Below are 16617 nucleotides of genomic sequence, written 5' to 3'. Positions count from 1 at the left end.
GAATTACTGATGTTTAAAAGATATGATACATGAAGAATATCAGATTGGAATAAGTTTGGACATACCTTTCGTAGTATGTTGCTGACTGCCTTCTTAATGAGCGGCATTAATATTATTGCATTGGCATTTATATTATTGCTGAAGTACGACGAAAGGAAGGGGGGGTTGTGGAGATAGAGAGATATGGGTAAGACAAAGGTATGTGAATTTAAATGGTGGACTGTGAATATTTTGAGAAGAAGGTGAAAAAAAAATTTTAAGGAAAGGAGAAGGATAGAGTATGGTTAAACAAGATTAAAACAAGATTAAAACATGATTAAATGCTCTAAAAATTGAGTAAAAAGCCAATGACATCATAAAAGGGATGCTCTTAAACAAAAATAGACTAAATAGCCATAAAAATTAATATTCATTTAGAGGAGTAACATGGAAAAGCTTTCAAAAATAATATACACAAAATGTGTCTTTTACTTTCATCTCTCTCATTTATGAGAGCAACAAAATGTTTTACCCGTACATTTTCCGAAACTTTACGTTTCTGGGAGGACTTTTCCTACTGCCGACTCTATCTCATACGAATCTTAATCTCAAAAGGTTGAGAAATTTTAATTTCTAATTGCATCAAGCTCTGTTTTTAACCCAGTACACACGATCTCACATTTCAAAAAAATAATGTTGTCTATAAGCAGTTGTTATCAGTTGCATTTGAATTTCCCCTGGTTCTTTTAGATCTCCCAAATCGAAAGATCCTTTATCTAGTTTCTGGTATTGTCAGATGTCATCTCCTTCCAGGAGGTTGACTACCATGAGCTTCCACCATGTACGGTTTTGTGCTTCTCTTTTGCATTCTTCAAACGACAAAAAGGTCCAGTCTTTAATATTTCCCATCCAATCTGTTCTCTTCTTCCTCTTCTTCTTTTTCCTTGTATCATTCCTTCTAGGAATGATACAAGGAAATACTTTTTTTTTATAGTCTGCGCTGTGCTAAATGGAAAGGGAAGAAAATTTCCACCATATCGTGTTCCTAACCCTAAATAGTGCGACCGTATATGTGCTCTTGTGTTTTTGTTCCGGAAAGAAAAAAAAAATTTACCTCAGTAACAGAGCGACTAACTCTGGAACTGGCTGAAAGAAAAACCTTCCGATGATTTTTTAAATAAAACTAAAAATAGTAATAAAACGATAATCTGTACTAAAAATCCCAAATTTCACTAAACTCAATTTAATTATCTTCAAAGCATAATCCGTTATAAGTTCGTGCATTTGGAGAAATGGCTTTTAAAATATACGCATGTGATTCGAAACATACAGGTAAGGGACAAAAAAAAAAAATCGAAACACTGAGCGATCGAGTCGCGTTAGTTGCAATGCAGCGTCTACAATGCGCCAAAGACAAATGCAGTTGATATGTAAATATACTCCCGACATTCTTAGGGACGTGTTTATAAAGACAAGCGGAGGTCTGTTATCGTTTATTGCATGCTAGAAAGGAATCCAGAGAGAACTCAATGACTTTGAAAGGCGTGATTTTTGGAGTCAGGCTGCAGGTGCCTCTGTGAACAGAACAGCTGAAATTGCACGTGTTGGTAGAGACATAACCTTAGAGACTTCGTTTCGAAGGTTATAGCATGGCAGCCGACAGGACGAACATCGTCAGGGAAATGTAATAGTTGGCGAAGGTGCTTACAGCAAGAGTGGCGGACGGTGAAAATTTTAAGTGGGGATGCTGCATATATATTAAAAAAAAAAAAATCCTAATTAGTAATGAATTTATTAATGAATAAATGTACATATTAAAAATTGCTTTATTGAAAATATTTCATCCTCATTGCGAACAAACACCAATAATAAATGTTTCATATCTCACAGAAATAACGCGCATAAGCATACTAAAGACACTGCCGTTTGGGCAGTATGGGAATGTGGTAACGTGCAATAACAAGCGCAAACGAATATCGGCATTAGATCGAGTGCATTTGTTTTGTAATCTAAAGCGTTAATCGAACAATTCCAATTATTAACTTTTCAATCAATGTCAAAACATAAGCTGTAACCTTTAGCATGTGTATTGCATTTATATAATGTTGTAAGCATTGTTATTATTTACGCACACAAACAAAATTTAATTTTTTCATTTTTCCTTGGGAGCACCGCATTGTCGCAGTGCTTATGTACGGGCCGCCACTGCGTTCGAACAGATTATGCGCTGTACCACGATAAATAGACGGGCTCATCAGTCGTGTGAAAAATTCAACGCCGTTGTGAGAAACCCATTTCAACAAAAACTCTGCGCTGCGAATTACAGAGTTGTATATCACGGTCGGGTCGCTTTACACAAGCTTTGACCACTCCCGTCAACGCACGTTGTCGCGTCGAGTCGTGAAAAGGTCACAGTGCACTACACAACAGTGGAGGAATGTGATAGGGTCCAATGAATCCACGTTCACACTTTTTTTTTTTGCTGCAAACGGACGCATGTGTGTGTCGTCAGCCAAAGGAAGCTTACCAGCCAGAGTGCTTGTTCCCAACTGGGAAAGGTTTTGATGGTTCTGTAATGAATGGTCTGGGGCGAATTCTCATGGCATGGCCACTTGCTGCATTGGAAGGTAAAGTGGACGCTGCACGTTATCTTTCAATTGTAAATGATCATCTTCATCCCATGTCGACACAGTTTTCTCCTATGGGGGTGTCCTGTCTGCCATGACCATCCCAATCGCCAGACTTTAATCCTATAGAACATTTATGGGACATTTTGGAACGAGCGCTCAGGCAACGTTTCCACACTTTTTGTCCATTACATGTACTTTCATCATTGCAAACATAATAAATTAAAATCATAAAAATTAATAAAGCTAAGTTTAAGTGCGTTTAGTTTAAGAGAGTATAACGTTGACGAACGGCTAGTTTTGACAAATGTGCTTCTCTTGCAAGAGAATTGACTATTTGCTGTTAGTGCAATAGGAAGCTATCTCTGCATTATTAAGAACTTTAATAAGAAGGCGGGAAAGACATTGCTCTTCTGTTCTCGCATTTTCAAAATTTCTAAGAACATGCTGGACTTCCGTAACTCCAAAGCGATAGATTCTTCCATCAATCGCACAGCTTGTGCCAACAGAGATTCCTGTTGGTCTCATGCATCGGAAATCGAAATTTCGATTTTTCCTCGCAAGCAAATACAACAAACAAACAGACAGACCGACAGCTGTTTTGTTCGTTGGAGAATGAACGATAGTCGATTGGGTCTTGCGTGCGAGTGAAGAAAGAACTCAAAGTCGACTTAAATAGTCGACTCGACTAGCATCGTGCACTATTTCAACCAGCTGGGGCAACTTTGTTCTACGATCGTCTCATGAAAGTGAGTCCAAGGATATCCAAAAGGAGCCAAGAAGTTTGTTGGGAACTTATCATCCTCGAAGTTTCTTCTGAAGAAATGTTTAACAAATTCCAAAGAACAGAAACTTGCGTTATTTCAGAAATACTTGAAACACTCAAAATCTGAAGAGAACAGATTTCTCGCGTGTTTATGGACTTGACGGATAATCAAGTGCATAAACACATGACTAACCCCTGGACAACATCCGTTTGCTAATATCCACCTCCAAGGAAACGAACTGACTTCACGTGCTTCGGTTTCATTCCATCCATCGCTGGGCTTTGGACTGTGTAACGCACCCTGTTTCCGCTATCCACTAGAACCTCCACTTTTTCAAAATATAAATAAAATAAGGTTCATTTATCCTCAGATGGCACTGATGTGCGATAGGTTTTGCATCCTCTGGTGTGTTGATATAAAAATATTTCCATCCACACAAATGAATTTATAATCGAGTTTGAACAAAAAAAAGAAATCACTGCAGTAATTTTTTACTGAGGGGAGCAAGTCGAGTAGACGATTTGCGAATACACACTACGCATCGCATACGACCTATGACTGAACATCTGCAACGATCGCTAATTCATAAGTACGATAGAAATAGAAGACACGATAAAACATAAATTAAAAAAAAAAAAAAACATGAATTTTAATTTGGAAAAGGTTTTTGGAAATTTTTCTAGTGTTTTTTTTCTCTTTTTCTTTGGGGGACAGGGCCCCTTGGCTCCACCCTCTGGGTGCACCAATGTACTAGTGCATACCATTGAAAAGACACTCACTATTGGTAGTAATTTCCTTTATTACTGTATAACTAAACCTTTTTGTATTAATTTATAAAAAGTAATTAATTATGCCTATTGCAAATACGGCTGTTGTTTAGGGTTGTTCCGGGCATCTCTGAGGCCAGTCTCCGTTAATTCGCGTGATATTTCCTGCTGCGGAGAAGAAAACACTACGGCTTGAAAGATAAAAAAAAAATCCTGCAAGCCTCGGATGAGAGAATTTAGCTTATCTTAGTTGAAATCACGGGATTCGAACCCGTTTGTTCTGTTTTCTGACCGCGTTACTTCTGCGCGTCTAATAAGATTTATTGCAAGGAAATCTTACCGTGTGCGACATAAATTAATCTGTCAGTTTGAGAAACAGCCCAGTGCGTTCGGAAAAGTGACGGGATGGCTTACGTGAGAAGAAGGAGAAGCAGGACCGTAAATTAGCAACTCCATAAATCTCGGCAATCCAAGATAAACGGGGATAACGAGAAGGACAAGTTGTTGACATAACTGATAAAGAACAAGCTCACACAGTTAGCAAACATGTATATCGCTGCCGAGTCTGTGTTGGGATGGCTCAAACGGAACACTAAGTGCAATAGGAACATAACAGCACGTGCTATGTGATCTCCTCTTGGAAGAGCGGATGCAGGTGTCGATATGCCGAGAACAAACTACTGCTACGGCAGTTCCCGATCAAACTAACAGGTGATGAATTTAATTCATCACCTGTTAGTTTGATCAAATGAATTATTCTGGATTCAGAATAATTCATTTGGAGCGATAATTCTGGAAGTTTCTGCCTGGTGATACGAAGAAATTCTACACGCGTTAAGTGTAAATTCACAATAAAAATATTTTCTCGCAAAAGTGCTTTCTACATCAAACCGGAAACCACCACGGCGACGGCAAAACTTCGGCAATTGATATCACGAAGCAAGTTTTCTCGTTTAAGTAATATCCGCATCATTTTCGGTTACAGCTGTACATCTTTGGACTTCATGTTTAGAGAAGCCATAGTGTGAACTTTGTTGAAGAGTATGACTCCACACCGCTGGTATCTCTATTCGGAAATAACCTCTTGACATCCATTAAGCTTTTGTGGTATTCACTTATCTTAGTTGTATTTTTTTCATTATAGAGTACTTTTCCTTGGTGTTCGAGCAGGACTGTGGACTTTCAAACTGTTGACTATCAACAGTTTAGTTGGACAAACGTAACACAAATTCGTGCATTTCAAAACGTCTCCGAATGATTTATGACCTTGGCCGTTATCCCATTGTTAAGGACTGTCGGTCGTAAAAACGCTGTTTCAAAACTGACTATCTGCAGATGTATCCAGAAAATTCATACTCTTCGTAGCATCCCGTGATCTCCATCTCACTTCCTCTCGATTCATTTATCAGTGTCACGAGACTTGACAATCTGGCGCCGGTGTGAGATGCTGTCTCAAAGATCGTAGGTGAAGTCGTGAAAAATGTGACAGGCGATTTTAGTGCGCCAGAAACCTACTGCTTGTTGGAGGCCTGAAGTAGCCGTAGAAGTATCGTGTTGAGTCTCTAAAGAAAGGAACCTAATTACCTAACACACACACACACACACACACACACACACACACACACACACACACACACACACACACACACACACACACACACACACACACACACACACACACACACACTCAGCTCATTGAAGTTAAATCCACGATAGGTTGATACCTTTTCCTGGGTGGAATTCATGCCAAATATCGATTTACAGAAAAGGCTGAAATGTATTCTTCCCATGAAGAGAAAGCAAAATTTATATCCTGCTGAATAACTGAAGATCCCGCCGTACACTAAAGCATCTTTCCAAGTAGTCGAGCGAGCACGTTCAGTTCTCAACTTCCCCCTTCGCTCTGCAATATCGAGTTTCTCTCTGATTGGATTTGTCAAGGCGAACCCGACTTTATTTATGGGAGTGTCGTCTGCAGACATTTGCTTCTGTCATTTCATTTCTGCCTTCCACCAATTATTTCTTTTTTTTTCCCCCCACTTCAGCGGTTTTCCCTCTGCGCTGCGGCTCATCCGAAATGTTTTCGCCGAATGACCCTCCGTTTCTCTCTTCCGTATTTTGAACCACAAAATGGAATTCGTAGTGGAATGAAGGAACACAATGAGAAAAGGTGTTTATGATGAGAGTGATCTTCTTATTTTTGCGGAAAAGTTCCATTTATACTCCTGGATTAAGGAAAATCCCGGTGTGGCGCGAATCCTCATCGTTCTCCTCCCTCCCTCCCCTCCCCCACGAAGTAATTGCTATTTACACCATTTTGATGCAGATGAGGTTTCCTTAAATTACAGGCTTCAGTCATCTTCTGTCTCCATGGCAACCACAGCCTCACAATTAAACCTCTATTTGTTTACTCCAAATCTATGCAATGCGCTTCGTCGTCAACCGCATCCCTTTCTCTCTATCCAAAGTCTATTTTTACATTTGTACACCACTCCTGTGCGGCAGCATCGCGATCTCTTTGGCCACGTCCCCCCCCCCTCTTCCCACATCGATCCGCTACGAGCATAAACTAATGGACGAAACAGATACGTCTTTTACGAGACGTCCGGCATACTTTAAGAAGACGTCGCTTCGCCGTGACTCGTGTAAAGGAGTGACGCGTTTTATTCCCGGCCCCCCCTTTCCGAAATGAGCTCGTTTCTAGGGCAACACACATACGCTTTTCTTTTTTTTTTTCTTTTTTTTTTCTGTGATCTTGAGCAGGACGCGGTGCGAATGGCGAATCCGGTTGATTGCATCTAAACAGTGCTTCAGATTCCAGCGATTTCCGAGCTCTAAGATTCGCCACATCTGCGTTCACGTTATCTAGTAGAGTTTAAGCAGGCTCGTGAAGAAGCAACTTCGTTCCTCGCTGGCGCCAGTTGTTCGTTGATACTTTAATTACAGCTCGAAGGTGAAGGGAAAAAAAGTTCGCACGGACTTACTGAAACACTCAAAAAATTCTCTCGTCAAACAGAATGTGCCAAATCGCTGAACACTTTCCAATTTAACCTCCTCTGCCAGAGAACGAACAGCTCACCTCCACCTGTCAGGGACTTGAGCAAGAGGCCCAAACCCGTAACGAACTTTACCCTTTTCGCTAATCGTCTGCCCGGTTTTCATGGATTAATCGGAATACGCATTCTGTGAAGAGATCCGAACAGATGGTATTCTACCAAGTTCGAGTAATTTCTGTGAAAAATCACCTGATTTTTCCGCCCTTCGTTCCCAGAATTAAACTACTGTGGCCCACCTTATCAAAAGTACCTTGATTTGACTTTTCCCATTTTCACTTCTAAAACGAAGCATCCTTGCCTCGTCTTTCTTTCTCTCTCTCTGTGTCTCCAGTGGTTCTCATATTTTAATGCGTAAGAGCAACCCTTGCTGCTGTAGTCCAAGTGATCAATCCCTCCCACACAAATTTCCTTGCTAAGAAACAATTAATAAAGATTAATAATGAAGTATTAAGAAAAATGACCATCTCTAAGAGCAGCACTTCCTTTGAAGAACTGAATCGTACTAAAAGCATTAATTTGGAAAAAAATGGTGGATTGATTATCTTTTTTTCTGAATTGCTTAATACCAGATATTCGTATTGAATACAAGACATTTTTAATTTTATGGCAGCCTTAAACTCGATAGCAAAATCAGCTCGTTTTTATAGAAATTATCCATTGAAATCAAGACTACTGAAATCTCTACTTTCATTCAGTTGCAAGATTAACGGAACCTTGCAGAAAGGATGAAGGGACGGACGGCGACTGTATTGGAAATGGAGTGCCAACAAATGAGAAACATAAAAGGGTTGTTCACGAAGATCCAACTTCTCTTATTTCTCCAAAGAAATTAATAATATCCGAACCGCCAGAACAGATGACTCTTCCACTTTCTTGGCGTAAACGTATGACAAATATTTCCTCAGCATCCAACAACACATTTTTTTCTCTTTCATTTCTGGCTTTGCTTCTGAAAATTCATCCATTGAATATTTTTCTCGCTCTGAGAGTGACACCCCTAAGAGCTTCCTAATACGAAGATGGGATTTAGGATTCTTGTACTCTCGACTCTATGCAGGCTCGAGCACTTAGATTATAACTGATTTCTCTCTCTCTCTCTCTCACTCACACACACACACAGTTTACAGCACTGTGATGCATAAATATTTAGTCCTGTTGCAAGTATTTTCCGCGCGTGTTTCAAAGGTCAGTGTTGTTCGTCACAGCACTCATCATCAGTAAAGTTCCCCCGCTGTCCTCTAAAATTCTTGAGATTTCTCCCACCAATTCCTAACAAGTGGGAGATGCGAAGATAGTAGATAACAGTTTACTCATAAAACGTCATACAGTAATCACGTGAATAATTTGACATTGTCTGCGTGAGAACTGACACCGCTGAGGTTCAACAATCTACAGAAATCTATAAATTCTTTGAGAATCAATAAATGAAATAGGAAACGAACAGAAAGAAAATGAACATTAACAGAATAAAACTTTTTATTTCAGACAAACAGAAATGTTCTGGGAAAATTTGGAGGAAAAAGGCAAACTAATAGTAATAACAGTTCATAATGGTAAGACGGAATACTTATAATTAACACCAAATTCTAACATAAAGATATGCAAAAATTCACATGAAGAGAAGACACTCCCCCACCACACACGCAAATTGGAAACTGGAAACGATCATTCCTAATTTTTATTCAACTTAATTTTGCACAATATGTGAAACATTTTAGAAAGGAATTGAAGTTGAGCATCTTCTACAAGCTGTTGATTCAGCGATACGAACATTATCAAGAAAACAATCAGATTTTGAAAACAAGAATCACACCTTGGAGTCTCAGTGGCAAACTAAGAAAATGTTGATTGATTGAGATAGGGAGGCAGATGGTAAAGCTGACTGCAAGGATAGAAAAATAAGAAGTCCATGGAGCACGCACAAAAGTTGAAGAGGCAGTCATAGAGAAAGAGAAGAAGAAAGCATATCGAAAATGCCTAACAATTAAGTTGGAAGATCCCCTAAGAGAACACCGAAAAAAATGTAAAAGGACTAAGCTATGCATAAAAGTAGCTAAACAAAATACTCGGAAGATTTGGGTAATGTCGTCATCGTCCAATTCCTAAAGAGGTCTCGACGATATTTTATTTTTTAGCACTTCCTAACAACGTTTTTCTCATATTAACCTGTTAGGACTCTAATGCACTTCTACCGCATAAATCGACTTGGATCTTGGTCTTTCTCTTGGCGTTTTTCACAAATACCTGTGTCTAACCTCTCCTCTCCTCTCCAATTCTGTTTAAATGACCACACCACCCAAGAATAGTTCTGCTCACACATTCTCTCCTAAGATGTCCTCATTTTAAGTGCGATTCTACCACTGATGCCATCTGTTCATTCCTTTAATCTTTCTTACAACATTCATATCTGTGGCCTCCAGTCTTTGATCAAGTGTTATTTCTAACCCAGCTCCATAAGTTAAAATTGGATTAAAAATTATTTTAAAATTGGTACAGACGATAAATATAACAGGAACGTGGCAAAATGTTTTTCTGGTTATTGGAAAGCTTAGAAAGGGAAGAAAGAGTACAATAAAAAGAATCACAGATGCTGAAGAAATTTGAAATTAAATATATTCCAAATATCTATGGAAATGCGTATAAGAAAGAACAGTGACAGAATTAGTAAAAAAAAAAATATTTAAGAGGAATGCAATCAAGAGTAGAATCAAAGCTATCAGAAGCGTGAAATGTGAGGGAAAAGCTCTCAAGAGCCTGAAATGTGGAAACGCAGCAGGAGTAGATGATAATCCACCAGAAATGCTCAAATATCCAGGTATAAAATGTTTGCTATGGCTACACTGCATGATTCAGTTGGCCTAGTCAGAAAGCTGAATTCTGTAGTAGAGCCGAATTCAATAAAAAGAGAAATAAAACTGGATGTGAGAATTACAGAGCAATTTCTCTAAGTGTTCTTTAATAAGAGATGAAGATAAAAAAATTGTGGAAGATAAACTTAGAGAACGAGATGGTTGCGAAGTAGAGTTTGTCAAGATCACATTTTTACTTTTTATATTTATATTTACAACTTTTCTCTTAACATGTGACAACGTGTTAAGAGAAAATTTGTACAGAACACTACAGCGATATGGGATAAATAGAATTTATTGCAAAGCAATATCAGTTAGAGTTGAAGAGAGTATTGCAAGGTGATTTGATGTAAAATAGAGTGTAAGAGCACTCTATCTCCATCATATATGGTCTTCATGATGTATGGAATACATCATGAAAGAAAGTGATATTAAACCTGCAATTAGAATTGGAGATATCAAACTTAGCTCTTTGCTTTATGAAGTCGACAGCAACAAATTTGGCATAAATATTAGCAATAAAAAAAGACTAAAACTATAAAAATAGGCAGGAAGATGGAAAAGTTCAACTGCATCCTCAGGGAAAGAAACTACAGAATAGGTAAATATTTTAGCTGTTTAGGCACAATTTTAGTGAAATTAAATATGGAAAGGGAACAATACACTAAGCAAAGCGGGTATAGTGAGGAGACTGTGGAATAAATTTATGTAGAATAAGTAAGATTGAAATTAGTCAAAACACAAAACTAGCAGTGTGCAAAATAGTGTTTCGAGCCAGTTTAAAATTACGGATCTGAGACCTGGGTTAGGCATCAAAGACTAAAAGTCGCAGATATGAGAGCTCTGAGAAAAATTACGAGAGTTCACAGATTGCATCCATGACAGAATCATATGAAAAACGAAGATACTGGAAAGGAACTTAACATTGCTATCATTGTTAGCATCCAGGAATATGTTAGCAGCTCTAATCCGAGTTGATGTAGTCACTTAAACAGAAAGGAAGAGAAAAGCTTAACAAAACAGGTGTTTGATGCCAAGATGGCAGGAAAAAGACAGAGGAAGACCAAGGTATAGGTGGATGGATTCAGTCAGAAGTGCCTTAGAAGCCAGAAATGTAAGACTTGATAAACAACCTTGGAATGCTGACAAGTTAAAGAACAATTTGGAGGAAAATTGTTGACAGGACATATTAATAACGACAGAACTGTAATCATGTATACTGCTGTACACTTCTTAAGGGTATATATATATATATATATATATATATATTTATATATATATATATGAGGAAACTCATGATGATGGTGATGAAGTTTTATTCAATCTCTCATCCCATTTGCTGCTCTTCTTCATTGTAGTCTCCAATCGTGCATCTGCTAAAAAGAGTACAGTGTATACAGTCATGTTATTAGGCTGCCTATTTTACCGGAACTTCTTCATGTGCAAGGAATCGAAATCTTGATTTTTATCGCAGCCCCATCCAAGAAAGGTTTTAGACGCTGTGACAGATCACACCGTTGGTGAACTATGTAACAGATAACCCAGAAATCGTGCTTAAGATACCGAACATGATAACGCACCTCTCTTTTGATGACACTTCAGGACTAATAACGGGAGTGGGAGTCTTACGTAACGCATTTCCAAACACCAAATAATTGCAATCGGATTTGAACTCGCAGTCTGTTGGTTGCAAAGTGAGCGCAATATTCACTAGAAGAATCCGGCTGGGTTATAAAAACAAAAGCAGCCTCTAGCTAAGGGCTTAGCAATACCTTCAGCATAATGTCATGGTAAGATATTCTTCTTGATCCCGAAGGTAGTTGAGCCGTAGAAATCATCGCCTTTTTCGACTGCAAATCAAACCACAAGACAAAAATTCAAAACAGATCGGAGTGACACTAATGTGACAACTGCGTAACAAGCACACTGCAATCGTAAATGTGACCGTCTCCTCCCCCACCCCTCACTCACACACACCTACATCTAACGCTAAAACTGTGTATTTACGTATTCCACTGTGGCAAGGACTTTATGTGTTTAACACTTGAGAAACATTTCTGTTGGAAATCCTCATTTTCCTCTTTGGAGATGCTAATTTAAGATTTATAGCTTACTTTTAATATTCAGTAAGCAATTGAGAGATCACGAGAAAGAAAGAGAGAGAGAGGGGAAAAGGGGGTGAGTATGAAAACACGAAAGGAAAATACGGACGTTCCCCCCCCCTCCCCGCGGGAATATCATCTGCACTTTCATATTCTCAGCATTACAACATCGATCGTCACCCCGGTGCAAATTGCCAATTTAACTAAACAAGCGTCAGTTAAACAAACAGAGGCCTGAAAGAGATGGCTTCGTGCACGCTTTGTGTTTGGGTGCGTGCGGAGAAAGAGACTGTGCTTCGCCGCATGCACAACATCCATGGGAAAACAACCAACGTGTGTGATAACAAAATGGGGAAGATAAAAGGTAAGGATAGAAAGAGAGAAGGCTTGAGGCCGTAGCGATTTCGAGAACTGTGCTTGAATATAAGATTGATACCGTAGGAAATAAAACAACACGTACTACGGACGCATACGTTTCAATGTTGAAAGATATAACGAATGGTCTCAGAAGAATAAATTACCGGATGAATTTTGCAAAGTCAAAAAAATGCGTTTAAGAAAACGATAGCGAATTGAGAGCTCACTAAAGCGGCATTTTATGTAGCTTTTTGTATTCGCACACGCACACACATATATGTATATGTGTGTGTGTAGGGTTTTCCCCCCCCACCGGGAAACTCGGGTTTTTCGCCCCCCAGAACAGGCAAACCGGTCCCGTGAACACACATGGATTACAGTCATGAATACGTCCCAGCCGCCGGTCCTGAGAGCCCCGGATAAAATTGGGGGGGGGGGGGAGCAATGGTGAACTAACCTGTAAAAAATCTCACCAGGAATGCTTTGTGGGAAATGCCTACAAAGTCACCTACGGCCGGAAACGGCTGAAAGGGAATATCAGATCACATATATATAAGTAAAAAAAGTTATGATAATTTGTCGTTTCACTAATAGATGGCGCTGAGATCTCTGCTGTTTTCTTTTCCCCTTTGTATAGTATTCCAAGCATTGATATTAAAATACAGATGCGCTTAGCAAATAAATAATCACAGCCTACCAAGGAATGGTAAACAAAGATTCATCAAAACACAACAGAAAAAAGTTGTAAGATTAAATAGATTGGAATCTAGAATAAATGAGCACAAAATGGAATTGCTGTCCACCTTAAATATATTTCCTTTAGTTTAATTACAGTAGTGTAAGCTTTATAACCAGAGTTCATGACCTTCAAGAAATATGACAGATGTTTGTTAGAAATAACTTGTATTAACCAGTTGTCTCCAAAGAAAACACAAAGTTCCTCTTTCATTGACGAATCTCGCATTTTAAAAGAGGTTATTCATAAGCACTCACTCGTCTAGCCTTCATCTACTTTTTCAAATCAAAGCACGCACACACACACACACACACACACACACACAAACAAAACGAGGCATCTGTAAAAATGCTATGAACCTTTAGTGGCCTGGTTAGTGCGCCCTTCGCTAATATGCAATTAGGAGACAGCGAGGGTCAGTAGACGAAGAGTAAACATCAATTGCGATGTCTGTTCCTAACGAGCAACGTCGTAGGCACAGAGAACAATGGAAAATGTCTCGACGCGCTCTCATCAAAAGCCATTGATCAAGCAACAGACCCTTCGTGGGCAAACTGACTCGGGATTAAGCTGAAATCACCCGAATGCGAGTTTAAGCGAAAGCAAATTATACGCGCAGAAATAATGGCGGCCATGATGGACAGCGCAAGAAGAGACAAGCACGGGCACATTACAAATAAAGAAAAACGCTAAAATTTATAAAGACGTCTTTAAGTAATCGAAGAGGTCAATGGGAAGCTCATTTTCTATTTTGTCAGTGAAGATCTAAAATATCGTTAAATATTCATAGATTAGAACACTCTTGGAAAGAAACTACTGATGCTAGAGTGGATTAAATACGCTTTTAGAGAGGCCCACACCCAAAATCACGCAAAAAAAGACTCAGTTTGCCACACACATTCACTCTTGTCATCACACACGTATATATATATTTTAATTCTTATTGTTGTAAAGAATGAAAACGGGCACTTACAGTACGTCTCCTTCGCCAATTTCGCCACCACTTCACTTTTCAACTTGCTATTTCGCTTTCCCATAGAGATTAGTGATCCCTGTATTCTTGTACGGGCGGAAAACACCTGCTGCCGCTCACATGCCTTTGACAACCCTCACTAAACCAATCCGACGACTACTTGCTCCTTAACAAGAGCGCTACCTGGACGGCAGTTCTACCCAGCGTTCCTCCGCTGTTCGATCGTACACAACAGCTGACTTCCAAATCACCTTTTTAGCTGTGCAATTTTTTTGATTGTCTCCATTTGTCAAAATGTTGGCGAAATTTAAAGTCAGCTGTGATTATCATTAATATCTGTACATCTACTGTAAGTCGGCCCATAAACATACATTTAGGGTTGTTTAAGTAAAACCGTACGTGTTATTTTTCTTGTCAACATGAGAACAATTAAATACTTCGGCTGGAGAATGAATCTTACTGATTACCAAATTCAACACGAATCGATGATGGCGCCATCTAGTGCCACGAAAAGACTTTAAAGATACTGCGGTAAAATAAAACGAAAAACAAAGAGAATATTTGCATTTGTTGCGAGCAAAATTACACACGAAATTGGGCATGAAAAATTTTAAATATTAAGAAACTGTTTCTTAAAATATATTTTAAAGGAAAGAAATGTTTCTAATAAACATTTATGTTTTCATTTAAGTAACAATGGATGAAAAAAAAATCCCGATATGTATTTTATTGCAATTGCGATAAAACTGCGCGAGATGTCATAATATTCAGAAATTGTTGAACACGAACTAAGGGACAAAAGTGCGAATACAAAGCATCGGAAAGAATTTTTGAATTATTTTAATATTCGTTGAATAAGACGGATTCTTCATATCGCAAAGTAAGCATTGCTTGTGGGTATTCAGTACCTCGATACTCTAAACAAGCTAAGGCAGGGTTTTATATTTCAGTGAGATCTGGTTACCGATTATACTGCTGGTGTAAAAGAAAACATAATAACACATTATGACGCTTGTTGCGGTGTCAAGGAAATCACGTGCTGGACACGATTTGTACTTCAGCGCTTTTTACAATTCTTAGTCAAATTTTAACTGTAGAGTACAACGTTAATGGCGAAAGAAATATTGCGGTGACAGATACCTAAATAATACAAATAAAATGAGATACAACAGAAAAGAAAAATATAAATAGAATAAAAAAATATAAATAAAATACAGTCGAGTAGAGTGCACTAGAATCTATTCTACTCTTATAAAATAATACTCAGAGAATTAACGCAAGTATACTTTGAAATCGAAACAAAGAAGGTAATGTTATTATACTTGGGATGGATTCGGGCAAATTTCAGCTACTGTGACAGATTCAGCCACTTGTGTTTCTGTAGAAGAAGAAGAAGAAATATTGTTTAAATACGTATAATAGATGAGTTCAAGACCGTGGATGTTAACTATGAGAGGACGTTATGGAAATGTGGGTGGATTTGAAAGACAGATGGTGGCGGCGGTCGTGCATGATAGAGACATAGGAAAGTGAAGAAGATGGATGCGTGGAGGATTGTTTTAGTGCATTAGAGGAGAGGAAAAAAACACAAAGCATTCATGAGAGTTGAATGAATGTGACACCAAAGGATGGGGATTCGGGTTTTACTCAGTGGAACATGTCGCCAAGGAGACTTGCGTGTGCAGCATCAGTAAATGAATGTGTTTGAGAAGCACTGCGTGAGCTAGAAGGATCATCGCTGAAAGTTGTTCCTCTTAGGCGAGGGGCGGTGAGAAAGTAACACGTCCTAATATATATATATATATATATTTTTTTTTTTTTATTCAAAAATATAATTTACCTAACGATCGCTTTTACATGGATTAATTCTCAACCTGTTGCAAGCATTGTTCATTTTTTTAACAGTCTTCATCGTTCTCTACGCATTTTTGCCATCGCGCTGAACGAGGAATTGACTACCGACCCCGTAAAAGTCTTTACTCCATTGAATTTCATATTTGTCTGGAAAATGTGTACGGAGATGACACTGTCGACGCGAGCACAATTAGACGCTGGTCCGGTTGGGTCATACAGCCTTCTGTGGGTAGAAAGTCATGGTAACGTTGATCTGTGAAAAGATGAGATTTTCCTTATGGAGACATTGTAGAAATTGAAAAGAAAAAACGAAAAAAAAAAAAGAAAACGCATCGGCACAATTCGGCTCACTAGAAGCATAAATGTGGTTCTCCTTTATGCAACGTCCGATGTCACTCCAGTTTCCATTCAGGGGATGCAACTACAACATTTGGTCGATCTTCCCATCCAGTCAATAGCTGGATGGAAGATCGTCTGTTTGTCCCGCTGAAAGATGGATTCTTGGGATACCATTTTGAAGACGAGGAATTCAACAAAACAAGGTTGTTAG

The 16617-nt window shown here is 38.7% G+C and overlaps 1 protein-coding gene across 1 annotated transcript in view; it reads right to left on the bottom strand.

Moving 5' to 3' along the window:
- Nucleotides 1-14287, bottom strand: part of LOC150103713 (frequenin-1-like) — a 185199-nt gene extending 170912 nt beyond the window's left edge. The window contains exon 1 of the mRNA XM_090396509.1: nucleotides 14214-14287. Within this exon, the coding sequence (XP_090252635.1) occupies nucleotides 14214-14277 (64 nt within the window). The 5' untranslated portion in view covers nucleotides 14278-14287. The remainder of the gene's footprint in view (nucleotides 1-14213) is intronic.
- Between the last annotated feature and the right edge of the window lie 2330 nt (nucleotides 14288-16617).

This window comes from Typopeltis vanoorti, chromosome 8 (genome assembly GCF_054136105.1).
Source record: "Typopeltis vanoorti isolate ZY-2024b chromosome 8, IOZ_Tvanoo_1.0, whole genome shotgun sequence".
NCBI lineage: Eukaryota > Metazoa > Arthropoda > Arachnida > Uropygi > Thelyphonidae > Typopeltis > Typopeltis vanoorti.
Note: the sequence above shows the minus strand (reverse complement) of the source record. Positions and strands in the feature narration are given on the sequence as shown.